Here is a 23637-nt window from a genome sequence, read left to right on the forward strand (position 1 = left end):
GAGCTGTTGCATTGTGGGAAATTGCAGTCAATGTCATGAGGTAAAGTGTATGTGAACTGCTGTATGGAAAATGAATTTGCTCTGTAAACCTTCACCTAAATCAGAATAAAAATTTTTAGAAAATATATTTTATTGTGTTTTAAGTCAAAGTTTACACAGAAAATTAGGTTCCCATTTGACAATTTTTATACAAATTATTTCGTGACACTGTTTTACAGTTGTCAGCATTTTCATTATTTCCATTCAGTTTGTTCTGTTTCCATTGATCTAGCTTCCCTGCCCCTCCTTGTCTTCTCATTTTGCTTTGGGGTAAATTTTGACCATTAGTCTCATACAGTTGATTGTTTAAGGGAGCACATTCCTGATGGGTGATACTGTTTATTTTATAAGCCAATCTATTATTTGGCTAAAAGGTGTCCTCCAGGAGTAGCTTCAGTGCCAAGTTCAAAGGTTATCTTAGGACAGTAGTCTCAGGGGTTCCTCTAGGCTCTATCAGTCCAGTATGAGACTGGCATTTTATAAGCATTTGAATTTTGTTCTACATTTTTCTCCCATTTTAACTGGGACCTTCTACTGAGTCTTTGGTCAGAACAGTTGGTAGTACAAGCTGGGCATCATCTAGTTCTTCTGGTCTCAGGATAGAGAAGACCATGCTTCATGTTCACTGTCAGTCTGTGGCCTAGTTTCTTCTTTGAGTCTTTGGTTTCCTTCTTTTTTTTTTTTGTTCCAGATGAGCAGAGACCAACAGTTGAATCTAAGATGGTAAAAGGGTGATTTTATGATGTGGAAACGACTGCTCATTAAACCTGTTATTTAAAACAAAATCAGAAAATATATCCATAATCATAAAAAAAAAAAAAAGAGGATATTAACATGGTCAAGACACAAGTGGAAGGAATGGTAGGAAAAGACCAAAGGGAAGTGTCTTATTTCCAGGGGAGGTACAGATATTGATAAGGTTGAAGGAAGTTATAGTTAAAAATGAACATAAATATGAGCATTAGTCAGATGGTAAACCACTAGAAGATAAAAAGAGGGTTCATACCTTCAATTCAGCAAAGGAAACTGTAATCTATCCACTGTCAGGAAGGGTTGAAGTGAACCCAGTGCGACACACACTGTTGCCGTCAGGTGCCACTGAGTTGGTGCTGGCGCGCAGCCCACACATCAGGAGGGAAGGCTGCCTGGCCCTGCACCAGCCCCGCAGCCGTCGCAGGTTTCAGCCCACCGCCGCAGCCACTGCGCCAGTCCGTCGCACTCAGAGTCCTCCTCTTTTCTGCTGACCCGCTATTTGTGCAAGCAGGATGTCCTTCTCCAGGGACTGGTCCCTCCTGACATCATGTCCAAAGCCCAGGAGAGAAAGTCTTCCTCACTTCTAAGGGCCATCCTGGTTGTGCTTCCAAGACAGATCTGACCGTTCTTCCGGCAGTCCACGGTATATTCAATGTTCTTCATCAACATCCTAAGTCAAATGCATCGGTTCTTCTCCAGTCATCCTTACATACTGTCCAGCTTTCGCATGCATGTGAGGCGACTGAAGAGATCATGGCTTGGGTCCAGCCACCTCAGTCCTCAAGACGACATCTCTGCTTTTTAACACCTTAAAGAAGTCTTGCAGCAGATTTGCCCAATGCAATAGGTCGTTTGACTTCTTGACTATTGCTAGTAAGTAGAAAATACAAAAAATATAGCAGAGGTGTCCTAATATAACAATATTTACAATAAAGCTACAGTGTAACAGAAATAGGAGCTCTGGTGGCTTAGTGTCTAAGACATTTGGCTGCTAACTGGAAGGCTGGTGGTTCAAATCCACTAGCCACTCCTCGGAAGGAAGGTTGGGCAATCTACTTCCGTAGTGACACTGCCTCGGAAATCCAAGGAGGGGTTCCCATGAGTCAGATTCGACTGAACAGCAGTGCGTTGGGTTGTTGTTTTTTTGCGTAACAGACATGCTAATAGACTAGGTAGAAGACACAGACACTCTGAATAACTGAAATAACAAGATCTAGCAACGTGCTTAGAACAAAATGATGCAGAAACTGAAAATACAAGAATGAAGAAAACAGTACAAACATAAACCAAAAGGTAGCTGGGCTATCAAATTCAGTGTTACACAGGGCAAAAATACATAATAAAAAATAATGAGAGAGATTATATATTGCCAAAAGAATAACAGATCAAATAGACGTAACTGCAATGAACATATATGCACCCAATAACATTCACAGTTCTTTGAAAGAATTTATAAGAAGAAGAAACTTCTGGAAAGACTAATCAAGAAAACAGAGGGGAAAAGATGCATAAAAACAAAACAGAACGAAATCAGTGGCAAAAAGCAGATACAACAGAGATTATAAAGAAAAATACTATGTGCAATGGCAAAATGAGTACATTTTTCAGAAATTTTCTGCAAGTGTATCATACATAAGAGTTATAGGGAAATCACTTGACCTAATTCAACACATACATATAATCAACATTACCAGAAAATTAGGAATACAACCTTTTTAATATATATATGTATATATATATGTATATATATATGTATATATGTATATATATATATTTAAATTGTGTTGTCAGTGACAGTTTAGACAGAAAATTAAGTTCTCATCTGACAATTTCTAGTGACATCAGTTACACTTTTCACAATGTGTCAACATCCTCTGTGTTTTGGTTGGTCCGTCTCCAAGAGTACTTCAGTTTTCCTGTTCCCTTCTCATTGCTGCGTTAGGGTACCTGCTGACCTTTCTGTCTCATATGGATGTGTTTTTAATGAAGTACTGTGCTCACGAGTTTTATCTTTGAGTGCCAGTCTGTGATTTTGCTAAAAGATGACCTCAGGGGTTAGTTTCTGCACAAGGTTTAAAGAGCATCTCAGGGCAGTAGTCTCAGGGAGTCTTCTAGTCTCAACTGTAAGACCAGTAGGTCTGGACTTTAGGAGTTTGCGTTCTGTTCCATGGTGTTCTTCTGTCAGAGTCCATCTACTGTGGCCCTGAGCAGAGTGGCTGGCAGGGCAGCCGGGCACCATCTAGTTCTTCTGGTTTCAGGGTAGATGAAGCCATGGCTCCTGTGGGCTATCAGCCCTCTAGACTAGTATCTTCTCTGAGACTTTAGTTTTCTTCTTAGGTACAGAACTGTCTTAATGTCTTAAAAACTCTATACCAAAAATCTAGAATACACACCACACTTAATGGAGAAAATTTATATATTTTCTCATTAAAATAAAGAATAAGACAAAGATACTGCCTTCATCACTATATAAGGACCAGTCTATTCCTGAAAGATAAAAAAAGACATAAAAGCACAAGAATTGGAAGAGAGGAAATAAGCTTCATGAGCTGTAAATGGCAGGCTTACCTCCACTGAGACACGAGTAAAATAGTCAGATGACTGAGTAGAATAACAGAGTTTAGCAAAGTTGCTGGGTATAAAACCAGCTTTCCAAAATCAACAGCATTCCTTGATACCAGCAATGACCACCTAGAAAATATAAAGACACCATCCAACAGGGCCACAACGATAAAGCAATTGCTATGCGTCAGGACTGACTCAACAGCAGCAGGTTTTATAAAGTATCTAGAAATCAATATATGACCAACACCTTCACAGAGAAAACATTACAGCTTTATTCGAAAACAAACAGAGGATCGGAATGAAGAAGAGACATATACTGGGATCAGGGTAACACAACAGAGTAAAGATCCTATTATTCCTCCCAAACTATTTTACAAATTAAACCCAACCCTAATCAATATCCCAACACCAGTTTTTATAGAACTTAAAAAACTTACTTTAAAATTTACGTGGGAGAATAAAAACAGACAATTAGCTGAGTCGACACAGAAGAGCAAACAGAGGGAGACTCTTCTTACTGGACATGAAGTACACAAAGAACCCCAGGAACGGAAGCCGTCTGGTGCGGATGCAGGACACACCGACAGAACGACGGAACAGGACAGCTCAGAGACAGAGCCCTGCACCGACGTGAGCTCGACAGGTGATGAAAGGGAAACCATGAAGTAAGGGGAGAAGCCCTCACTGACTAGCGGGTGCTGGGAAACTGACTCATTATATGGAGAAAAACTGAGCAGGGCTCCGACCGTACACAATACATTATACAAAGGTAGACAACGGGTTACAGACCACAAAGTGAAAGGGAAAAATGTACGCCAAAGGAAGACAATGTAAGAGTATCTCTGTTACCTGGGCAGAGGGAAAGTTTTCAAAACAGTCCCCCACCCCCAGCAGAAACAGAGAGAAAGCAGATACATTGCCTATTACAAGGTAAAGGAAGAGGTGCCATCGGCACTTACAAGGCAGCTGGCAGATGAAGATAGTGGCCATGTTGAGAACGGATAAACCAACCCACACAACGATGACAAAACCAGCCAAACTCATGGCCATTGAGTCGGTTCCCACTCACGTGGACCCGCACTGGGTCTCCAAGGCCATCTGTCTTCACAGAAGCAGACTGCGTCATTTTTCCACGGAGTGGCCGGGGGTTCAAACCACTGACCTTTTGGTTAGCGGCCAAATGCCTTAACCACTACACCACCAGAACTCTTTACAACATGAACTAGAATCAAAGAGAAAAAGACAGAAAAGCCAACTGAACACTGCGTGAAGGAGATGAACAGGCAGTTCACAGACAGGAAGGCTACCCGTGGCCTTGTCTGTGGTGCGAAGAACTGCAGACACCCTGGGTACCCACCAGCGTAAGGGAGGAGCAGGACACTGTGGAGTCCGGAATCATGGGCAGCGGTCAGCAGCAACAAACAAGACATGCTCACAGCACACAGGTCAACCCGAGAGCGCGTCGGCGAGACGAGGAGGAAACCACGACGCTTATGGCACAGTTCACCGGCATCAACGAGAACTGCACGCGCTTCAAGTGGCCCTGCTTGTTTGACAAGGACGTGTGCACGACAAGAGGCAGGTCCTTAGAAGTGAGGATGGTGGACTCTGGACATGTGATCGGGAGGGACCAGTCCCTGGAGAGGGACATCGTGTTAAGAAGGTGGTCAGCGAGAAAGACGACGCCCCTCAGCAAGCTGGACTGACACCTGCGACGCTGGGCTCAAAGGCAGCAACGACGGCGAGGCCGGCCCAGGACTGGGCAGTGTTTCGTTCTGCAGGACATGGGGTCGCTACGAGTTGGCACTGACTTGACGGCACGTGGCACTACTTGTGTAAGTGAAAATCACGTGCATACAAAAGAGCACTGCTTGTCTCAGAAGGCGTGTATAACAAGGGGCGCACAGTCCGTCAGAGTGGGTGCTGATGGGAGGGATGGAGTGTGGATGCAGGAAGGGGCCCTGACAGATGGAAGTGAGGGAAGCAGAGTTCTGGAACCGACCGAGGAGGTCAGATGCCACGAGAAACGGCCTGTGACACACTGTTCCCACGTCACTACCACAAGTGCAGACTGGCACACAAGTGCCCGCACGTGGGTGGGAACTGCAACGGCATTTGGGCATGAAGGGGAGCCTGGAGTTGCTCCCTGTGGACGCTTCCAATGGCCAGACACCCAGAGAGCTGGACATTGGTACCACTGTCTAAATGACTGGATAGAGCTTTAGCTAACTAGGTTTCCTCCAGGTGTCTCAGTAATACGGACCAAAACAGGCCCTTGACTTTTTTAGGGAGCTCTGGTGGCGTAGTGCCTAGGGCATCTGACTATTAACCAGAAGGCTGGCGGTTCAAACCCACCCGCCATTCCTTGGAAGGGAGGTTGGGCAACCTACTTCCGTAGAGATACCACCTTGGAAACCCAAGGTGGAGTCACTATGAGTCGTGTACAACTCAACAGCAGTTAGTTTTTTTTTCCCCCCCATTTTTTTTTTTAAGCCATTTTGATGTTTTGGACACGTGTAATGGAAGAATTTACCTGATATATATTAACTCCTATACTTTAAATATTAAAAAACAGTAATAACTACACTGAACAGATTTTAAAAAACAACATGGCATGCGTCGATTTGACAGAGTTGGAGCAGCGAATGTCTGTTTGTAAGGTTTCCACTAGAGAGAGAGGGGGAAGGAAGGTCTCAGGGCGCCTGCATGTCCAGTTTGTAAGCAGGACTGACTGGGGGACAGAGGACTTAGTACACGGGGGAGAGAAGACAGTTCTAGCAAGTCGGAAATCACTTTGTAAACAGGAAGCCACTGACTCTGCGACAGGAATATTAATATTTGCGTTTATGGGAGAAATGTTGGAGGAGTGTTTTTCTAAGAAAAACAAGTACTGAAACCCCACAACGCTGTGGCTTCGTCTCTGTTTTGGAGAATTAAGGGAGAAGAGGAAGCGGGAGATGAAGGAAAGGACAGAGAAGGGCAGGACCAGAGTGGCCACCCCAACACGTAGGGGGTGCGATCTGTGGCGCGGGGGGCCCTGAGGCGTCAGCGGAGCACTAGCGTGGACGGCTGAAGAGCAGCCGGTGTCGTGTCTGAAGTGATCCGGCTCCACAGTGGGGATCTGGGACCCCAGTCTGTCTGATGTCAACCTGTGCTCCTTCGCAGAGCCGCCCTCGTAGAGAGCAGACCAGACACAAGGATGCGGGAAGGGTGCATGCGCAGGGACAGAAGTCAAGTAGTGACAAGGCCAACACCAATGAGGGAGAGCAAGGCCTCTGAGGTCAGGACGCACATGAAACGTCAGGGTAGCCCTGTCTCAGCTAGCTTGTCACCGGCCCGTGCAAAGCTCGCGGTCTCACCGGCAGTGCAACCCAACTCAGGGCACCGGGAATCAGCAACTGCGGTTTGATTCCCGATCTCCAAACTCTTTCAAACGCAAGCTTTATTTCCTCCAGTGTTTCTCAGCTGTCTATGCACCAGAAGCAATGTCACGGATCCCAGGCACTGCTTTCAGGCCCAGTGTTGGACTTTCTGGTCTGCACGCTGACAGGAACCTCTGTCTGCCTGAATGCTAGATACGCACAGGGTGCGAGGGCCCACAGCCAGTGCAGTTCACGCGTCAGTGACGGAACTGCTGGCCAACTGGGAGAGGACACAATCAACACTGTGGTTCCACAACTGCGGAGTGTGCGCTGCTGTTAAAAGGAGCCGGACAGACCTTGCTGTAGGTGCTGCTACGGAACCGTCTCCTGGCACGGGCGCTAACGCCAGGCACAGAACGGTACACTGTGGGACGCTAAGTCCACGCTAACAAGCCAGAAACACATTTACACTTTTTAGTGGAGACTGTGGTGGCAGATGGTGCCCTGAGGAAGGTGACCAGGGCCCACAGGGAGGGAGGAGACTGGCCTGTTGTCACCATATGCCCTCGTATCTGGTATCTCCCCTGCCCCCTGTAACCTGCTGCAAGGACTGTCTTTTCAAGCAATCTTTCCTGAAAGTTAAGAGTGAGCAGATAGCACTCCTTTGACCTGGCTTTTCTGGTTGAACTCATTCAAAGTTCCCTGAAAATTACTGATAGACGTCAAGCAGTTCACTGGGTCTCCCCTCCAAGCCCAATCCCACTGGGGTCTAGCAGGGTCTGACTGGGAGGAATAGGTTCCCAGTGAGGAGACAAGAGCCTCCTGCCCATCTCCGCCCCCCCTCAGCAACCAAGGCCACCTACGGGTTTCTTCGACAATTTACTCATGTTATCCCTGTTTACCGATCTAGAATGGAAGTAAAAAGAAGCAAAGGGCTCCAACCAGCACCTTGCACTTTGGGAGTACGTCCTCCCACGTGACCACGTAGGCACGTGAGCACTGTCACCTGTGAGATGGGCAGCTTGGCACCGAGTATCACCTTAGCTAACCCCTGTAACGCTGAGTTACACAGTTTCCTAACTCTCTACTGTTGGGAAGAAATCCTTTGGACAAGTTCTATTTTTTTCTTAGAATGACTCTATAGAAGTGAAACCACCTAGTCTTCCATTTGTTAACTCTGTCTTCCAGCTGCATCGACGGGGCTGTGCCATGCACCCTTCTTAACCAATCCCGGGCTTGGTCCCAGGCCAGAGCGCAGGTCTGCTCTGCGAAAGTGGAGGAGTGTAAACACGCCCCTGCCTTACTGCAGCTCTGACACCTTCTCAACACCCAACCCTCACTTACCTCTGCTCTAGAGAACTGGCCCGTCACTACCTCCTTACTCCTGGGCTCTGAATGGCTGTACCGTGAAATCCTTAACTCCTAGGGCACATCAATTTTTAAACAGTTTTCTTTTTTTATTTTAACAAGATAAATAATAAAACTAGTTGGACTATATACTTGACATTTTTGTAAACGTCAGTTACAGAAGCTAGTTGCTATTATTTTGAAGTGTGTCCCTCCCTTTTCCATACACATTTATGTATGAACCCAACAAACCAGCATACCACTGGAACTGTTTATATACCCTTTTGAAACGTACCGTCTCGAACACACTTCCTATCTCCCCAACAACTCACGTAAATACTTGCAAAATGCTCTGTTCTGCAGGATCATAATGCACCCCTCTGCAGAGCTGGGCACGTTCGCTCATTTCTTGGCATCATCAAGGTTACTGACAGGAGTGTTTCTGTACCCAAATCTTTGTCTTCATGCAGCACAAATTCCTGGAGGTAACGTTTAGGGTGATGGGTATGGAGAGTCAACATTCTTGATACAGAGAGGAGTTTCTTTCCGTGTGGCATGAGGAGTCATTTCACAACATTTCTGTCAGTAACAACATTAGAGTATCATCTATATTATTAACGGGACTGAGCGTTTTTCATACCTTAACTCGTTCTCTGTATTTTTCTTTTGTGACTGAGCCTTTACCAGGCACGTAACTACTCTTGGTTCTTGCTCTCAAACCATCTGCCGTTTGGTGTTTTCTCATGCGTGCCACTGACCAGGTCTACAGAACAATAATACAAGCAAACATTTATCTAGGGTTCTCCATGTGCTAGCCAGTGTCCTACCTGGTCACTGGGGTTATATGAAAAAAATCCTTCCAAGTCAAAGAAGTTTGAGGAAAATAATTTTTAATGGGTTTTATAAATAAACAACATATAATGGGTTTAACGGGAGCTCTGGCGGCATAGTGCCTAAGGCATGTGACTGCTAACCAGAAGGCTGACAGTTCAAACCCACCAGCCACTCCTCAAAAGGAAGACTGGGCGATCTACTTCCGTAGTGATACCACCTCGGGAACCCCAGGAGGGGTCGCTATGAGTCGGATCCGACTCACTGGCAGTGAATTTGGGTTGTTTGGTTAAGCGTGTTTAATAAAATCTTTATTTACCACGGCACCTTTAAAATGTATTATCTATTGACAAGACGGTGAAAACATAGTTAAGTGTAGTTAAATCATCTGGCCACCTCTATTTTCCCCCAGAAAAATCATCAAGGGGCCATTACCAAGACACACTTTTGCAAACTGTCCCTGAATGTTCTTTCCTGTAAACGAATGCTGTCCATACAGGCCTCAGGCCTTGGGAGCAGCCTTTTCAAGTCCTTCTCTTCACGTCATGACAACACAGCGAGGCGCTGGAGGGCAGGCAGCACGCCGCCACCTGGCAGCGCCCTGGAGCCCGTCCCGGCTTCATCTACACCCCAACAGCTCCTGCCGTCGGCTCACCGGCCCTGGGTCTCTGGCGGGTGCTCCGTCCCCTCTGCTGCACCCGGCTTCCGAAGGCACCGTGCTTTTGCTGCTCTGTTCCTGCTACTGCTTTGCCTACAAGTCTTCCACCCTTGAGGCTCCAAAAGAGAACCACTTTGCAGGTAAGCTCTACCCCTGCAATTCAAGTTGTTTCTGAACACTGCCCGCCTTCCCCAATTAGAGATCCCTAGGAAGACTGGCACCCGGGCCTCTCCACTAGACCGCACGTACACCCACGTTCCGCAGGTACATTCCGCAGGTCCACTCCCTGCCCTTCCTTCCAAACCCTCCCGAGGCCAGAGGTCTGGTTCCAGTGCCGTCCGCACACACGGTCCTCCCCAACCACCCAGGCCAACTCTTCCCCTCCTCTATGGTCAACTGTCAGGCAGAAGGGATCACACATTTTGAACCGTTTCTCTTTGTTGACTGACCTGCTGTGTGATTGAAAATGCTGGCGTAGGTGGAGGTGGGGAGCATGCGCTTCCTTTCCACACCTGCAGTGCCCAGCCTAGTGGGACACAGACGAGAGGCCCAGCCACAACTGGAAGGATGAGACGCAACGGAACCCAAGAATTCAACAGACAAAGGGTAATATGTACATTCCTCTTTATTTAATACAACAAACACGTAACACGTACAAAAAGAAAAACCACTCGTGTAAAAGGCCTGTCATCAACGACAGACGGGCAACCTCCACACCCACTGCAATAAGGCTCCTGCTTTAAACGGGTTTGCTAGCTACACCTGGGCTATGAGCAAGGCTGCTGCAAAAAATAGAGACCAACAACGTATCCTGCACTGGGGCAGCATACCCACGGCCAGTTCCCCGAGACTGCAGGTCCAGTCGGGAGTGCTGACGCCCACACGCACATCCAAACCTCACTAGGGTTCAGTGATGTGTGCGATTTGTCGTTGTTAAAGAATTTACCCGCCCTTCTTTCTTAAAAAACAGTGGCAAGTGCTCTCTAAGAAACAGAGAGCCACAGCCACCAAGTCGGGTCTGACCTTTAGCGCTGGAGTCCAGAGAGCGTGGAACTATGGATATGCTGCGGCTGAGCACAGGGCTGGAACCTGGGCGCTGGCGTTCGATCAGCCCCCGGGGGAAGACGGGACGGACACACCGCGGCTGAGCGCGGGGCTCGGAGCAGCAGTCTGTCCACATCCTTGCTCCGATCAGAGCTGGGGACTCACAAGCCCCGGTTCATCTCAGGAGAGCCTTACACACGCACACACACACGAACGCACACGCACACGCACGCACCTACATCCATCCACAGACCGTCACCACCCCTTTTATTTAAATTTATTATTTTTCTTTTTACTAAAATAATACAAAAAAGGGAGGCAGGTGTATTTACAGAAACCCACGGCTGGTACAGTACATAATTTTTAAGACACACTAAATGCTACAATCTTTCAGGTCCTGAGATTATCACAAATATCAACTCAAAGCACGTGTTCAGGTCCAGTTTTTAAAGGAGGAAAAAAAAAATCCCAAAATATTAAGTCACACACTTATTTAAAATACAGCATTATCCCTTCAAGTTAGCCAGAAATGCACCTCCCCAGCAGCAAATGCCAGCAGGTGGGGGGCAGCGGTGACTCAGGCCACCCTTCCTTCGAGACTGGGGTCTTTACCGAGCGTGGCAGCGGCGAAAGGAAGAGGATGGTGCGCACCTGGAGGGAAGCGCCTCTAGAGTGGACGCTCGCGACAGACAAAGTCCTGTTTTTCCTTGTCACCAAACAAAACCCACACGGAGCGCTGGAAACACGTGCTTACACGGCACCACTCTTGGCAGCCCTGTCATTTCCATCAGTGACAGCAACAAGGTCTACAGCTCCGCGACCCCTTTTACATCTGCAAATTAACTTTGTTGCTTGTGATAGAAAACAGAGCCATCGCTCAGTCACCTCGGTAACTCTGAGGGGCGTGTAACTTGGACACACCATGTCTACCCGCCAGGGATTTCTCTTCCTCCTTCTCAGCCCGACACAGTTAGCAAACAAAGGCCAGGAGAGCCTCAGATGGATGTATTTTCCTAAAGAATATTGTGGTATTTTCCAGGGTGAAAGAACATTTCAACAGCAGCCAATGAGTGGTGCGAACCCCCAGCCCATCCTCTGGAGGTGGCCATGGTTCAGAGGAAGGACCTAAGGTTGGCACCCACCTCTGTGCACAGAAGGGCCCTTGCTTAGCTGAAGGTCTCGGTGATGACTTATGTAGACAAAGCTTAAAAAAAAAAAAACAACAACCCTCTAAAACAAAACCTGATGCCCTTGAGTCGATTCTGACTCACAGCGCCCCTAGAGGACAGAGTGGAACTGCCCCACAGGGTCTCCAAGGCTGCCAATCTTTACAGAAGCAGACTGCCTCATCTTTCTCCCACGGAGTGGCTGGTGGGTTTAAACCACCAACCTTTCGGTTAGCAACTCAGTGCTCTAACCGCCGTGCCACCAGTAGGCACAGCCAGGACTTAAAAGGTTCGTCAAATGTCCAACTAACTGTATAAATACCCTTGTTACCTGAGAACAGTTTATCTCCATCTCAACACCTCTAGCCAAGACTGGGCCAATCCTTGGTAAGTGGGCAGGTACAGGAAATAACAGCCAGTGCGCTCGCACAGGGCAGGCTGCCCTGCACACAGCAGTGGCCAGCACAAAAGGGCTGCGGTTTGTGGCTGCCAGGAGAGAATACAAGATTGCTCCAAGTGGACAAGCGAAAGGCAGGCTGTCACACAGGAAGTGTCACATGCTGGTCTGGCAGCTAACGGTGCTGTGCGGGTGTGTGGAGCTGCTAAGCGGAAAGCTAGCAGGGTCCCCAAGTCACCCTGGGAACAGTGTCTCGTCTACTTCAGTGAAGCTTCCATTACTGGTGTATTAAAAAATGTTCTAAACTCAGATTTAAGATACATTAGAATTCTATTATTAGCAGCACAACAGGGGCGGCTTCCATGTGGAGAGTTTTCCGAGGAACAGGGGATTGGTGCTAGGGATCCAAATGGCCCGACTCAGACCTCTGGAAAGTGGGCTGCTTCCAGGGCAAACCTGAAGAGAAGAACCGCCACCCCCCAAGCTCTGCATCTCTCTCAAATTAGGTCAGAACCACCTCACAAGGATCATCAAGGGGAAGCCATGAAACACAGCTACTGCCATGTTCAACAGCACAGAGACCTGCCCTTAACACAAAGAAGAGAGAAGGCCCTTAACACAAAGAAGAGGGAAGGTCTTTCCAGTCACCAGTGACGACCAGGTGACTCTAAGCTGGACAGATGGGCCCCCTTGTTCTACTCATTTCTAAAAGCATTTTGACTTGTGTGAGTAACTGTTCAGAAAAGTGTCTGAAGTCTAAGTACTAAACCACGACGAAATGGAGATACTCAGGCAAGGTTGAGAAGAGGCAGTACTACAATACAAAGAAATGAAATAAAGATCACAAATAGCTACTTTCAAGCAAACGGTGCTTTTGCTTTTGAAAGAAGCCACTGCACACCACGTCCCTCCCTCAGAGGCCGTCCAAGGAGTCGAGTCCCTGCCCGGCTCCCGCAATGGGCTAGAAGCAGGCTCCCAGGATCCCCCTGGTGCCCGTCCAATTCCATGGGGACACAGGGCAGCGTGCCTGAGTGCTTGAGAGAAAGGTCAGCGTTCCTCCTTGGACTGTTAACAACATGGACGCCTACGCCTGTCCATCATTTAGTGGTTGCAAGAACTTGGTGGCGCAGACGAGAGGGAAGAGTCGATGAAGAAGCCATACAGGAAAAGGGCAGGGAGCTGTCCTGCCCAGCAGAGTTCTTCTCAGTCAGCCTGCCCTTCTAAACTCTACAAACGCCAACACTAGGCCACAGAGTGAAACCTTTCTCAGCATCGAACACGGGACAATTTGATCACGATGACCCCAAGACATCTGCGAGACCACATACAGTTCCACACCACTGACAGGGCCAAAGACAACCGCGAGACCACCAACGGTTCCGTCCCACTCAGAGGGCCTAAACTTAGTGCACATTTCGGGATCGTCACACATACAAAATCGCTCTTAGGCTTCTCTGTTCATTTTCCCTAGCGGAACACACATTGACCAAAACCCTTATGCCTTATTTCTTTGGGTAGAAGTTTTAACATTTATTATTTGAAAAATGGAAAGAGGAAAGACGTGGACAGAATAGCAGAAAATGAAGAGTATGTTCATCTGCATAGTTGATGCTGAGAAGCTACTAACTAAGGCCTTATCTGGAAAAAGCAACGAAAACCCAAACAACAATAATAAAAAGCCCTATCACCAGAGTAACCGGGCCTCGGCCAATCCTGGGAGTTGAGCCCGAGCTGCGCGTGCTCGGGACGGCTGTTGTCTCTGATCCCATGAGCTGCACTGCTCATTCATTCATTCATCATCCTCTCTCCTGACCCTAAACACAGGCCACAGTTTCAGTCTACAAACGCATGCTAGGAACAACAGCCACTGTGCGTAGCCCAAACTAACAAGGCGGCGTCCGCTCCTCCTGCTGTGGTTGCTGTTTTGAATGGTAAAGGAAAGCTGAAGCGTTACTACTTCGTGGGGCCAGGGACAGACACCGCCTTCATCTCCCCCTGCTGCCCACAACAGCGGTGTTGCCCGGGTGAAGGACGCGCTCACTGCCTCCAGCTTTTCCAGGGGTGGAGCAGCCTGACCCCTAAGCAGATGGAGCGCTCAGCTGACTGTGTGGCACTGCCCTCTGCGCCAAGCTGTGCAAGAACAATGCGTGCTCCCTGCCGTGCAACCGTGTGGACACTCCCACTGGTTCTCAGAAAGTGCAAGGCAGCTGTGCCCACCACCAAGCAAGAAATGCAAGGAAACCAGATTGAGAAAATGGAAAAATGAGGCAGACAAATTCTCAGGATCCCTTACCATCTCCAACCACCAAGCACCCAAACTAGCCCCCCTGTCAGCTAGAGGCCGCAGAAAAGGCTCCGAAGTTTCCTCACCATCACGAAACTGCATGGCATTTCCCCCGTGGTGACCTGACACTAACCATTTACCCCACCACAAATAGAGTACGCTTAACTAACAAGCACGTACCTAAGTCAGAACTCCAGTGATTCTTTTTTTAAACTTAGAAAATCCCATGGTGCTTTTCACACCCACTAGAAGGGAAACACGTGTAGTCTCTGGAGGAAGATGTAATACTATTTTCATTATATAGGACGTTTTTAGAAAAACTTAGAATACTTTTGAAAAAGTAAAGTCTTTGATATCCCTGGGAGGTAGGTGAACACTTCTTTACCCACTCTTCTGACGGGTAATCTGAGGCACGAAGGTTTAGGCGATATTCCCCCCAAACACAGTGATACCAAGGTAACCTCCGGGACGCACACCACCGCCAATGGCAGCTCTGCCCTCAGGTGACACATGGTCAGGAACTTCTGCTTCTCCCTCTGGGCCAACAGTCTCCTCGTCCCAGTGAGAGTTTACTGAAGGGGGCAGTTCTCAGAATATTAGCACTGGGCCTTAACGAACAGATCAACCAGTCTCCCTTAACACGTCACCTCTGTTGTCTTCAACAAGACACAGGTGAATCTCAGTGTAGAAAGCTATGCTATTTTGCTCAGGTGGGGAAGCAAAGTCACCAGAAATCAGATTAAGCCAGTGTAAACCCAGCTGGCAAACAGAAAGAAAATGGGAGGTCTCTCAAGAATGCCAGAGGTGACAGGAGTGCCTTCCCATTATCTGAATTTTTCCTACTTCTGAATTTATCAACCTTTGAACAGAAATGCAGCTGTATGGATCTTCAGAAAGCATTTCAATGATGCATTTTTAATGCTGACCAAGTGGCTAACTTCCCTCACAAATGCTTTACATGCGATACCAGTCCTGACTCTGGCCCGGGCGCCGCCCTCTCCCAGCCTGACCCACTCGGGCCGCCGCCCTCTCCCAGCCTGACCCACCCGGGCCGCCGCCCTCTCCCAGCCTGACCCATCCGGGCGGTGCCCTCTTCCAGCCTGACCCACCCGGGCCACCGCCCTCTCCCAGCCTGACCCACCCGGGCCGCCGCCCTCTCCCAGCCTGACCCACAGAGACCCTTGTGATGCCAGTGCTCTCTGCTGCGGCGTATGCAGGGTGCAGGGGACGGAGCACAGGGCTCACCCAGGAACGATGAGTCTACCCCATTTATTTAACTGGTAGTCACTGCTTTGTTATATATACAGATTTTGTTAACTTGTACAAACAGATAATGAAATGGAGAGAACAGCATCTTGCAAAAAAGGCAAGGTCCCAAGTGCCCATTTCCAGCGACCGAAAGCAATGGACTAAACAAGGCAGAAGCTTTGCAAACATTACCGAATGAGGTTTCTCAGAAAGGATGCAATGGGAAAGCAGCGACTCATGTATGCATTCATGTGTGTACATGTATGACATACACACACACACAAACATACAGAGATGTATCTTACACATATATCTGTGTACACAGAAAGAAAAGAAGAGTTTTTCAGCATGATGTGAGGTTGGCAGGTGTGGGAGTCCTCCTCCGGAACCCCTGAGTCATCAGGAGATCTGAGAACAATTTCAGAAGAGGGAGAAAAAAACAAAAAGGCACTTTACAAAGACGGAGGCCTGAACCGAGCATGTCTTAGAGGAGGGTGTGAGTACTTCACCAGAGCGAAGAACTGACTGACAGAGTGGGACTTTTCCCCTTAGTTTTTGTAAAATAAAAGTGCATAACACGTTCTTGTGGCCAGACTGCGTTTTCCCTCTGCTTCATTACTACAAAAACCACCCCCAAAGCAAGAACAAAAACAAAAACCCAACCACACGCAGATCATGGGAACGTAAGATCAGCAGAAATCAGTGCTGGGGCACACGGACACTTCCAAGTCTGGCCTGATGATAAGATTTTTCTCATTCTTCTATTTTTAATTCAGAAAACAAAAATGAACAAACAAAACCCAACTACAATACGTGATTGATAAAAACTCAGCGGCCAGTGTGCTCTTATGTGCATCCCTAAAATAAGGTACCCTAACTGTACACACGGGTCAAGTTCCGGGAAAAAAGCCCCAAGAAATAAAGCACTGTAAATTAGATGCAAGTCAACCAAGCAGGCAGCTTGTTCCACAAACACAGCAGCAAGTACGACAGATAACTGGAGTTCTACAAGATGGGACCACCAGGGGTACAGTGTCTCCCAATCAACGGCAGTTTGAAGAACAGAATTTTCATTTCAGAAAATGTCTTGAATCAAGGGGAGGTGGGAAGAGGTGTGGCAAAGAGCAACAGAGGGCACAGACTGGAGGGGTCTGTCCTTCCCAACCTTGGAGAGTCAACACCCCCCATCTGCTTTGGAAAAGTCTCCAGGGTTAAAATCACTTCCAACAGGCTGTTTCCAACCAGGTGTCAAACCCACAATACCCACCACATGCCCAGTTCTTACCATTACCTCAGTGATGGAATAAACCCAATTCAACTTCCGTGATGTCAAAGATGCAACTGGGCTAACAACATCATGCAAGGGGTGGTAGGTGTGAAGGAACACGCCAGGGCGGTCCTCTGACGTCCTCCAAACACAATCAGGACTCTGTCCCTGGAGACTGACCTCACTTCTTTCCCTAACCCCTTTTACTTCAGCGTGCTTAAAAAACATGATTTTTTTTTAACCCTCTGATCTCAGACTCATGAAAGAAGCATTAGAATCGACTTACAACGGGAATTATTGCATGTACTTTTTGACACTTGGCTCCCAGCAGTCTGCATCCGCGACCGAGCGCCGTCTCGGAAGCCAGCTCCGCTGACCATTATTGCTTGTGAATACTGAGGATTAACTTGTATGTACAGTAACAGCTCACGCATCAGTGAAGGCAACGGAAAACATAAGATGGCTGAAAACAAACAGCTCCATCTTCCTGAATCAAGAATCCCGGGAGAGGGATGTAATGAAGTGCACGGGGAACTTTTGCATTGGGGTGTTGCTAACAGTCTTCAGGACACACATTGCGCTACAGCCTTTCCAGCTACTCACCATCTTAAAAAAGAACATGGTTTGATTTTTTAAGTGCGAAAATATAGCATGAGTCGCAAGTCTCTGTGCTTAAAAACAACAAAGTTTGGTTTTTAGTTAGGAAAAACTGTAAAGACAGGTGACCACGAAAAGAAACCAGTTTGTATTTACGTGCAGGAACTCTCTGAGCACACTCTACCTCGGCATGAAACACAAGTTCTCTGTCCCATGTGTACAAGACGGTGGCCTTGACCAGAGAGAGGACGGAAGTGGGTCAGTGCAAACGGTGGGGCAATAAGCCTGGCAGCAGCCCTTCGGGCATCAAGGCTGAAGAGACAAATATCTAAGCTCCACCCAGATGGACTTGTCAGAGCCAAGGGCCCCCGGCCACCAGACTAGTTGGTAGAAAACGATGTGTGTGCATGTGTGTGTGTGGAGGGAAGAGTACCTAACGTTCTTTTCCAAGGACAATAAAGAACGGAGTCAACAAGGATCTCCCGTAGTGTGATCCACAACTGATGGGTTAAGAAATTAATCTCTATTCTTGATTTAAACCTGTAATGAGTTTATGTATCTGTGTGCATGTATCTATATACATACTTGACCCACACTCATTACATATATGTGGGTACATGAACAATGACCAGCAGAAAGATATATTAATATGCACTCTGGAATAACATGACCTCTCTTCTGCTACGGGAAGTAAAACAAAGACCGTCTTTCAAAAAAGAAAAAAAAAAAACCTCCTATCATCTTCCCAGATACTAGCAAAGACAGTTTTCCCAAATTAGACAAAAGCAGGAGGTCCAGTATGCTACAATAAATCAACAACTGGTAAGTTTCCCTAATTAAAACCCAACAGAACCTTAGTGAAACCTTCAGTGTTTCCTTCCCGAGGCCACTGGGGTTGCCACGACAGTCTTCTTCATCCTAGTGCTAAACTGGATTCTTAGAAGCAAGAATCTGTGTCACTGATTCCTTTCAGATAATCCTCTCCCCTTACCGTAACGAGTCCTTGGAACTAAAGCCTCCGTCACTCACTGACTTCTCTGCTGTGAGGCAAGCCAATGTGCCTCTAATGCTGAGGACAAGCACTGCAATCGAACAGATCTGGGAAAACTGATCCCAGCCCCACAGGGAACCTGGGACTTTTGTTAATAAAAAGTACTTAATAAATAATACTTCGATTTAAATAAACTTGATGGTGCCGGGTGATGTGTGATGAAAATGGACGCATGACACCCTGCTCTACCAGCTTGAGGGTAGAACCACTTTCGTCATTTTGTTTTTTCACACAGGTCTGTCTCTATACACGGACTAAGTAAAGCACTCACACAGGTACAGTTTGAAAACATTCAGAGGCCTAAATAGAAAAAAAGAATGATGACAAAGTGAAAAAATAAAGTAACATGCATCCAAACAGAACAATAAACTTCTCCTCAGCGTCCTTGTGGACGGTGCTGTCTAGGTAACGCAGGAGTCGTATCTGAGGTTGACTTTCAAACCAACATTAGTAAAGCTTTAAGGTCCCAACGGCTCCCTGGCACTTTCGCTACAATGGACATAGGGGTACCTGTATCCTGTGTTGTCATAGAAAAATAACCCCTTCATCCCAAAGTAATTCCTCCTCTAAAACACCACCTTAGAAATTCAGCATCTGTGCCATGCCACTGAGAACAAGCACTGAGCAGCCACGCAGTATGCTAGCAGCTGACAACCCCGTGGAGGGCCACTAGCTCACAGGGCAGAGGGGAAGCTGTGTACCAAGGGCACTGGGGAGCTGGGGGCCTCCAACAGCTTGGGCCAGCTGGCCTCCAGGGGCTCGGAGCAGCCCCAGAGCAGAGGACTCTCAGGTCGCAAGAGAGAAACACGAACACGAACACAGTCACACTTTAACATCAAGAACAGCAATCGACCAGCCGACAGCAGACGCGCAGATCACCTGAAGAAAAGACTAAGCCCCTGTTTCTGAATGGAAGATGCAACTGACCCTTTCACCAAAAGGGGACATCTGGGTTTCGTCTGACCCTGGAAACCACGGTGACTCAGTAACAGACACCAGTGTGCTAAAGCAACCTTCTGGCAGCATCTTCCACCCGCCGCGGCACGGGGAAGATTCAAGTTTGCTCAGGATCTGAGGCTACGGCGTGTGCTCGGCTACCGTCTGCATCAGGTGTAGGGTCGTCATTTTTTTGTGGCAAATTTGCTGCATGGTCCACTCAGACAGACATGACCATCACTCCTGACAAACCGGCCTGATTCCAGGATACTGCCTTTTATTGCGCAATATGTCTGCGAGTGTCCAGCTCTGACCCCTGGATGGATGGCGTCCACCCAATCCTCTCACCTTCCTCTTCCTCCCCCGGGAAAAATCAAATTGGTACTTCTGTGGGTTTGCCAACCGAGCCGCCTTCAGTCTATGGTGGCTGTCCTTCTCGAGAAGAGACCCGCGGTCACTAAGTGAGCACGAGAGCGTGCCCTCCTCCTGCACCCGGCTTTCGTCAAGTCCTGCTTTGTTCCTTCCTCCTCACCACAGTGCTTGGGACGAGAGAATGTAAACATGGACAGAAGCAGCAGCCCTGCGGCCACACGAGCTCCCTGTGGGCAGAGTCCACCAGCCAGTCACGCCTCCCTCCGTCGGGCTGGGAAGTCACTGGGATTTGCGCGGAAGTTTAGTGTCTCCTTTACTTTGGCCTCCATCTGAGAAAGAGAGATGTTAGATTGGGATGGGTTGGCAAGTTCTTAAAAAATAGGTAGGAAAAACAAAACAAAGCAAAACCGTGACGTTTACGTGGCTGATATGGCCAACGCGTTCCTCTGATATTCTCTACGCTGCAGCATGAAACAGGCTGATGAAACACGAAGGGGACCAACATCCAACAGGAACGGACGGTACTCCTATCTCCACTGAACGGGCCTCTAAGAACCATTTCAACAGCACCTCCGTCTGCCTCACGACCGTGACCAAGGCTGCCAGGACCACGGAGGGAGCAGGAGACAGGGTGCACTTTCACTTCCGGCCATGGCGCTGGCAGTCCCCCCTCAGTTATTTATACACATGAAGAAGCACTGCAGACCCAGCCAGCTCTGTGTTTGGCTCCGACCTGCTGGCAGGTCAGCTGCCGGCGACAGTGGTTATGTGTTGTGCACCTTAGCTGTTTGTGAGGAAAATGCCGATTCCTCCATTTAAACTCAGCTGTGTTACTGTTAAAAACTGGCAGAGGGGAGAGGACAGTCGGACGAGCAGCAAGCCGAGAGGATCGAGAGCCAACAGCACGGTCTCTAACAGGTCGCTGCCTCAGCAGTAACAGCGCAGCCGCAGAGTCAACACAGCGGAGACGAAAGGACAGGCAGGGAGTGTCGACTTGGAGGGCAGAGGCATCAACGGTGGAGGGGATAACAGATCATGCACTGTCATCAACTCTAATGCGGGAAGAGACCACAGAGGTGACACACAGCCTGGTGTGCTCATGCAATACCTGCATCCCCGCGCCGCCCCTCCCCAGCAAAATATAAGCAAAGCGGAGGGAAAGAGAAAGCAACGAGACAAGGGGACTGTGTCAAACGTGCACACAGGAGCACTATTAAAACAACTTCCGTGAGCATGTCCCCAGAACACGCTAGTCCACAGACACAAAGGCTTTGAGCTGAGGTGTAAAGAAATTCATAACATGGCAAGGCGTGATTTTAGGTGGGATTTTGCTTGAAGGAGCTTCAGGTAATTAACAAAATAAAATACTCGTATTAACTGGATTATGAAATCTTTTAGACTAGGGTTCAGGAAATGACAACCCAAAGACCAAACCTAGCCTGCCACTGTCTGTCAACAGTTTTACTAGAACCCAGCCACACTCACTCACTAGCATCCTGTCTCTGGCTGTTTCCGCACTCAAATGACAGAGCTGAAGAATGGCCACAAAGCTCACACAGCCTGCAGAGCCCAAAATACCTACTACTCAGCCCTTTACAGAGTTTGCTGACATCGGCTTCAGAGGGTAAAGAAATTCTGTTAACGAGCTCTTACTGTGTAACAGGCACCACACTAGAAGCCTTGAATCAATGATTACTCTTAATGTCTCAGAAGTCCCTGAAAACCCCTCATCTCCTATTCGCAAACAAGAGAAGTGATGTTCCCAGTGGCACTTCTGGCCTCAAATCCAGACCTGGTCCTCAAGTCCAGTGACATATGCTTTAAAGAAATGAAAAACTCACAGCAGGTCACTTCAGTCGCACGCTAACAGCCAGATGCCCTTTCACCTCTGCACAGTGGTCCTGTCCAGACAGTAAGATGAAGCTCATAAAAGCAGCAACATTGGCATCATTTGGACCCAAGACCCTGTGTGAGGCCAGTCTGCCCAGGAGCACTCCGCTCTGGGCCGGAGCCACACCATGCAGCTGTCACAGCCAGCCTGAGCTGCTTCAGTCTCAGGGCAGCCTCTCAGTGTTCAAACCTCAGCAAGGCGTCCAGGGAGCTGAGGCCCACTGACGTCCGTGCCTGCTCTGTCCTACCCTGGGCACAACTAGCCTTCACATCCCTCCCTCCCTTCCTCCCTCAGGGAGCGAGGCTGGCACGGTCGGGGATTAACACCAACCTGTTGCCTGGAGACAGCCACACAGCTCCCACTGCCTCACTGTAAGCTGGTTTCCAACCGTAAGCTGGTTCAAAGACTAGCACGGCAGCACCAGTCAACTTCCCAGGTCTAGAGGGCAGCTGAGCAGTCACCCCTGCTTGACGGGGCCTTGGAACACAGGCAACTCCTGGTAACAGCACCACCCTGAACTTACTTTTAAATGCGTATGACCCAGCCTGTACCCACCGTGTCCTGCTGCCAAGGCTTCGAGCACTGTGTCGACCCCCTCACCTCAGCATCCAGCATGATCTAGCTGGGCTGCCAGGACATCCTGGACCCAGGCTGGGTCATTGTAACCTCCTGACTACTCAGGAGCAGGAAAACTGAATGGCTAAGAGGACAGGCTGCACCTCAGGTAAAACCCTTACTATGTGTAAACTTGAGCTCTCCGACTCAGTTTCCTGTTCTGTAAAAAGGGGACAGCTATCCACACTTCATAGGCCTGCTGCCAAGTTTACGTTTGTCAGCCTGTGTAAGCAGTCACACAACCATCTGACACTTAAATAAGCTTTCCAAGAAATGCCAAGTACTGTAATGACTGCAATGACTTGTGTAAGGTGCCTTGCAGATCCTCCTCATGTAACAAACATTTTCCAAAAGGCCCTCTCTGCGCACACAAGCGACAGGAGGTCCTCCTCACCTAGTCCCTCACTTCAAAGGAGTCTGTGGCTGTCATCTTCACGGGAGCAGAACGCCACCCCTTTCACCCGTAGAGCAGGAGGATTCAGCCTCACTAACATTTGTTTTCATGGCCTTCATCATACTGTCCACACTCTTGACAAGGCAAAGCACCAACTCCATCTGCGTGCCACAGTAGCATGAGGACAGGAGAAACAGCTGCTCTCTTACCGTGAAACGTTTGCTGTAAGTGTGCAGGCAGCGGCGGGTGGGAGAGCGGCGCGGCGTGCTGGGCTCCCGACTGTAAACCCTTTAGTAAATCTGGACGGAAAGAGACTTGTCAGTGATCCTCTCCAGCCTGCAACCAGAGCCCTCTCAGACCAAGAGCAACAACGGTCTGATTTATCACATGCAAGCAAGTCTCTGACTTCAAGCAACAAGTGTCAGAGATTGACATATATGCATGTTTTTAAAAACAAAACACCCCCCAGCAGCGAGTCAATTCTCACTCACAGCAACCCCAAGGACAGAGCAGAACTGCCTCGTTGGGCTTCCAAGGCTCTCATCTCTATGAAGCGGACTGCCACAGCTCTCTGCGGGGCGGCTGGTGGCTTTGAACTGCTGACCTTTTGGTCAGCAGCTGAGCGCTTAATCACTGCACCACCAGGGTTCCTTAAATGTTCATGTGTATGCAAATATGACTTCCTCTTATTATGGATTTCCTGAAGGTACAGAGAGTTCCTAAAGAAATTGTAAGGAAAATCCTAGACTCCGGTATTACGGATCGATGGCACAAATGATACATTACTTTAAAGCAAACCCTCTCACCTCCACTCACTCTG

At 48.2% G+C, this 23637-nt stretch overlaps 1 protein-coding gene across 1 annotated transcript in view; it reads right to left on the reverse strand.

Moving 5' to 3' along the window:
* Positions 1–20196: 20196 nt before the first annotated feature.
* Positions 20197–23637, reverse strand: part of UBN2 (ubinuclein 2) — a 77671-nt gene continuing 74230 nt past the window's right edge. The window contains exons 18-19 of the mRNA XM_007952791.1: positions 23027–23116; positions 20197–20246 (exon numbers count right to left, since the gene is read on the reverse strand). Of these exons, the coding sequence (XP_007950982.1) occupies positions 20197–20246; positions 23027–23116 (140 nt within the window). The remainder of the gene's footprint in view (positions 20247–23026; positions 23117–23637) is intronic.

This window comes from Orycteropus afer, unplaced genomic scaffold (genome assembly GCF_000298275.1).
Source record: "Orycteropus afer afer isolate SDZICR_OR568_19922 unplaced genomic scaffold, OryAfe1.0 scaffold00358, whole genome shotgun sequence".
NCBI classification, from domain to species: domain Eukaryota; kingdom Metazoa; phylum Chordata; class Mammalia; order Tubulidentata; family Orycteropodidae; genus Orycteropus; species Orycteropus afer.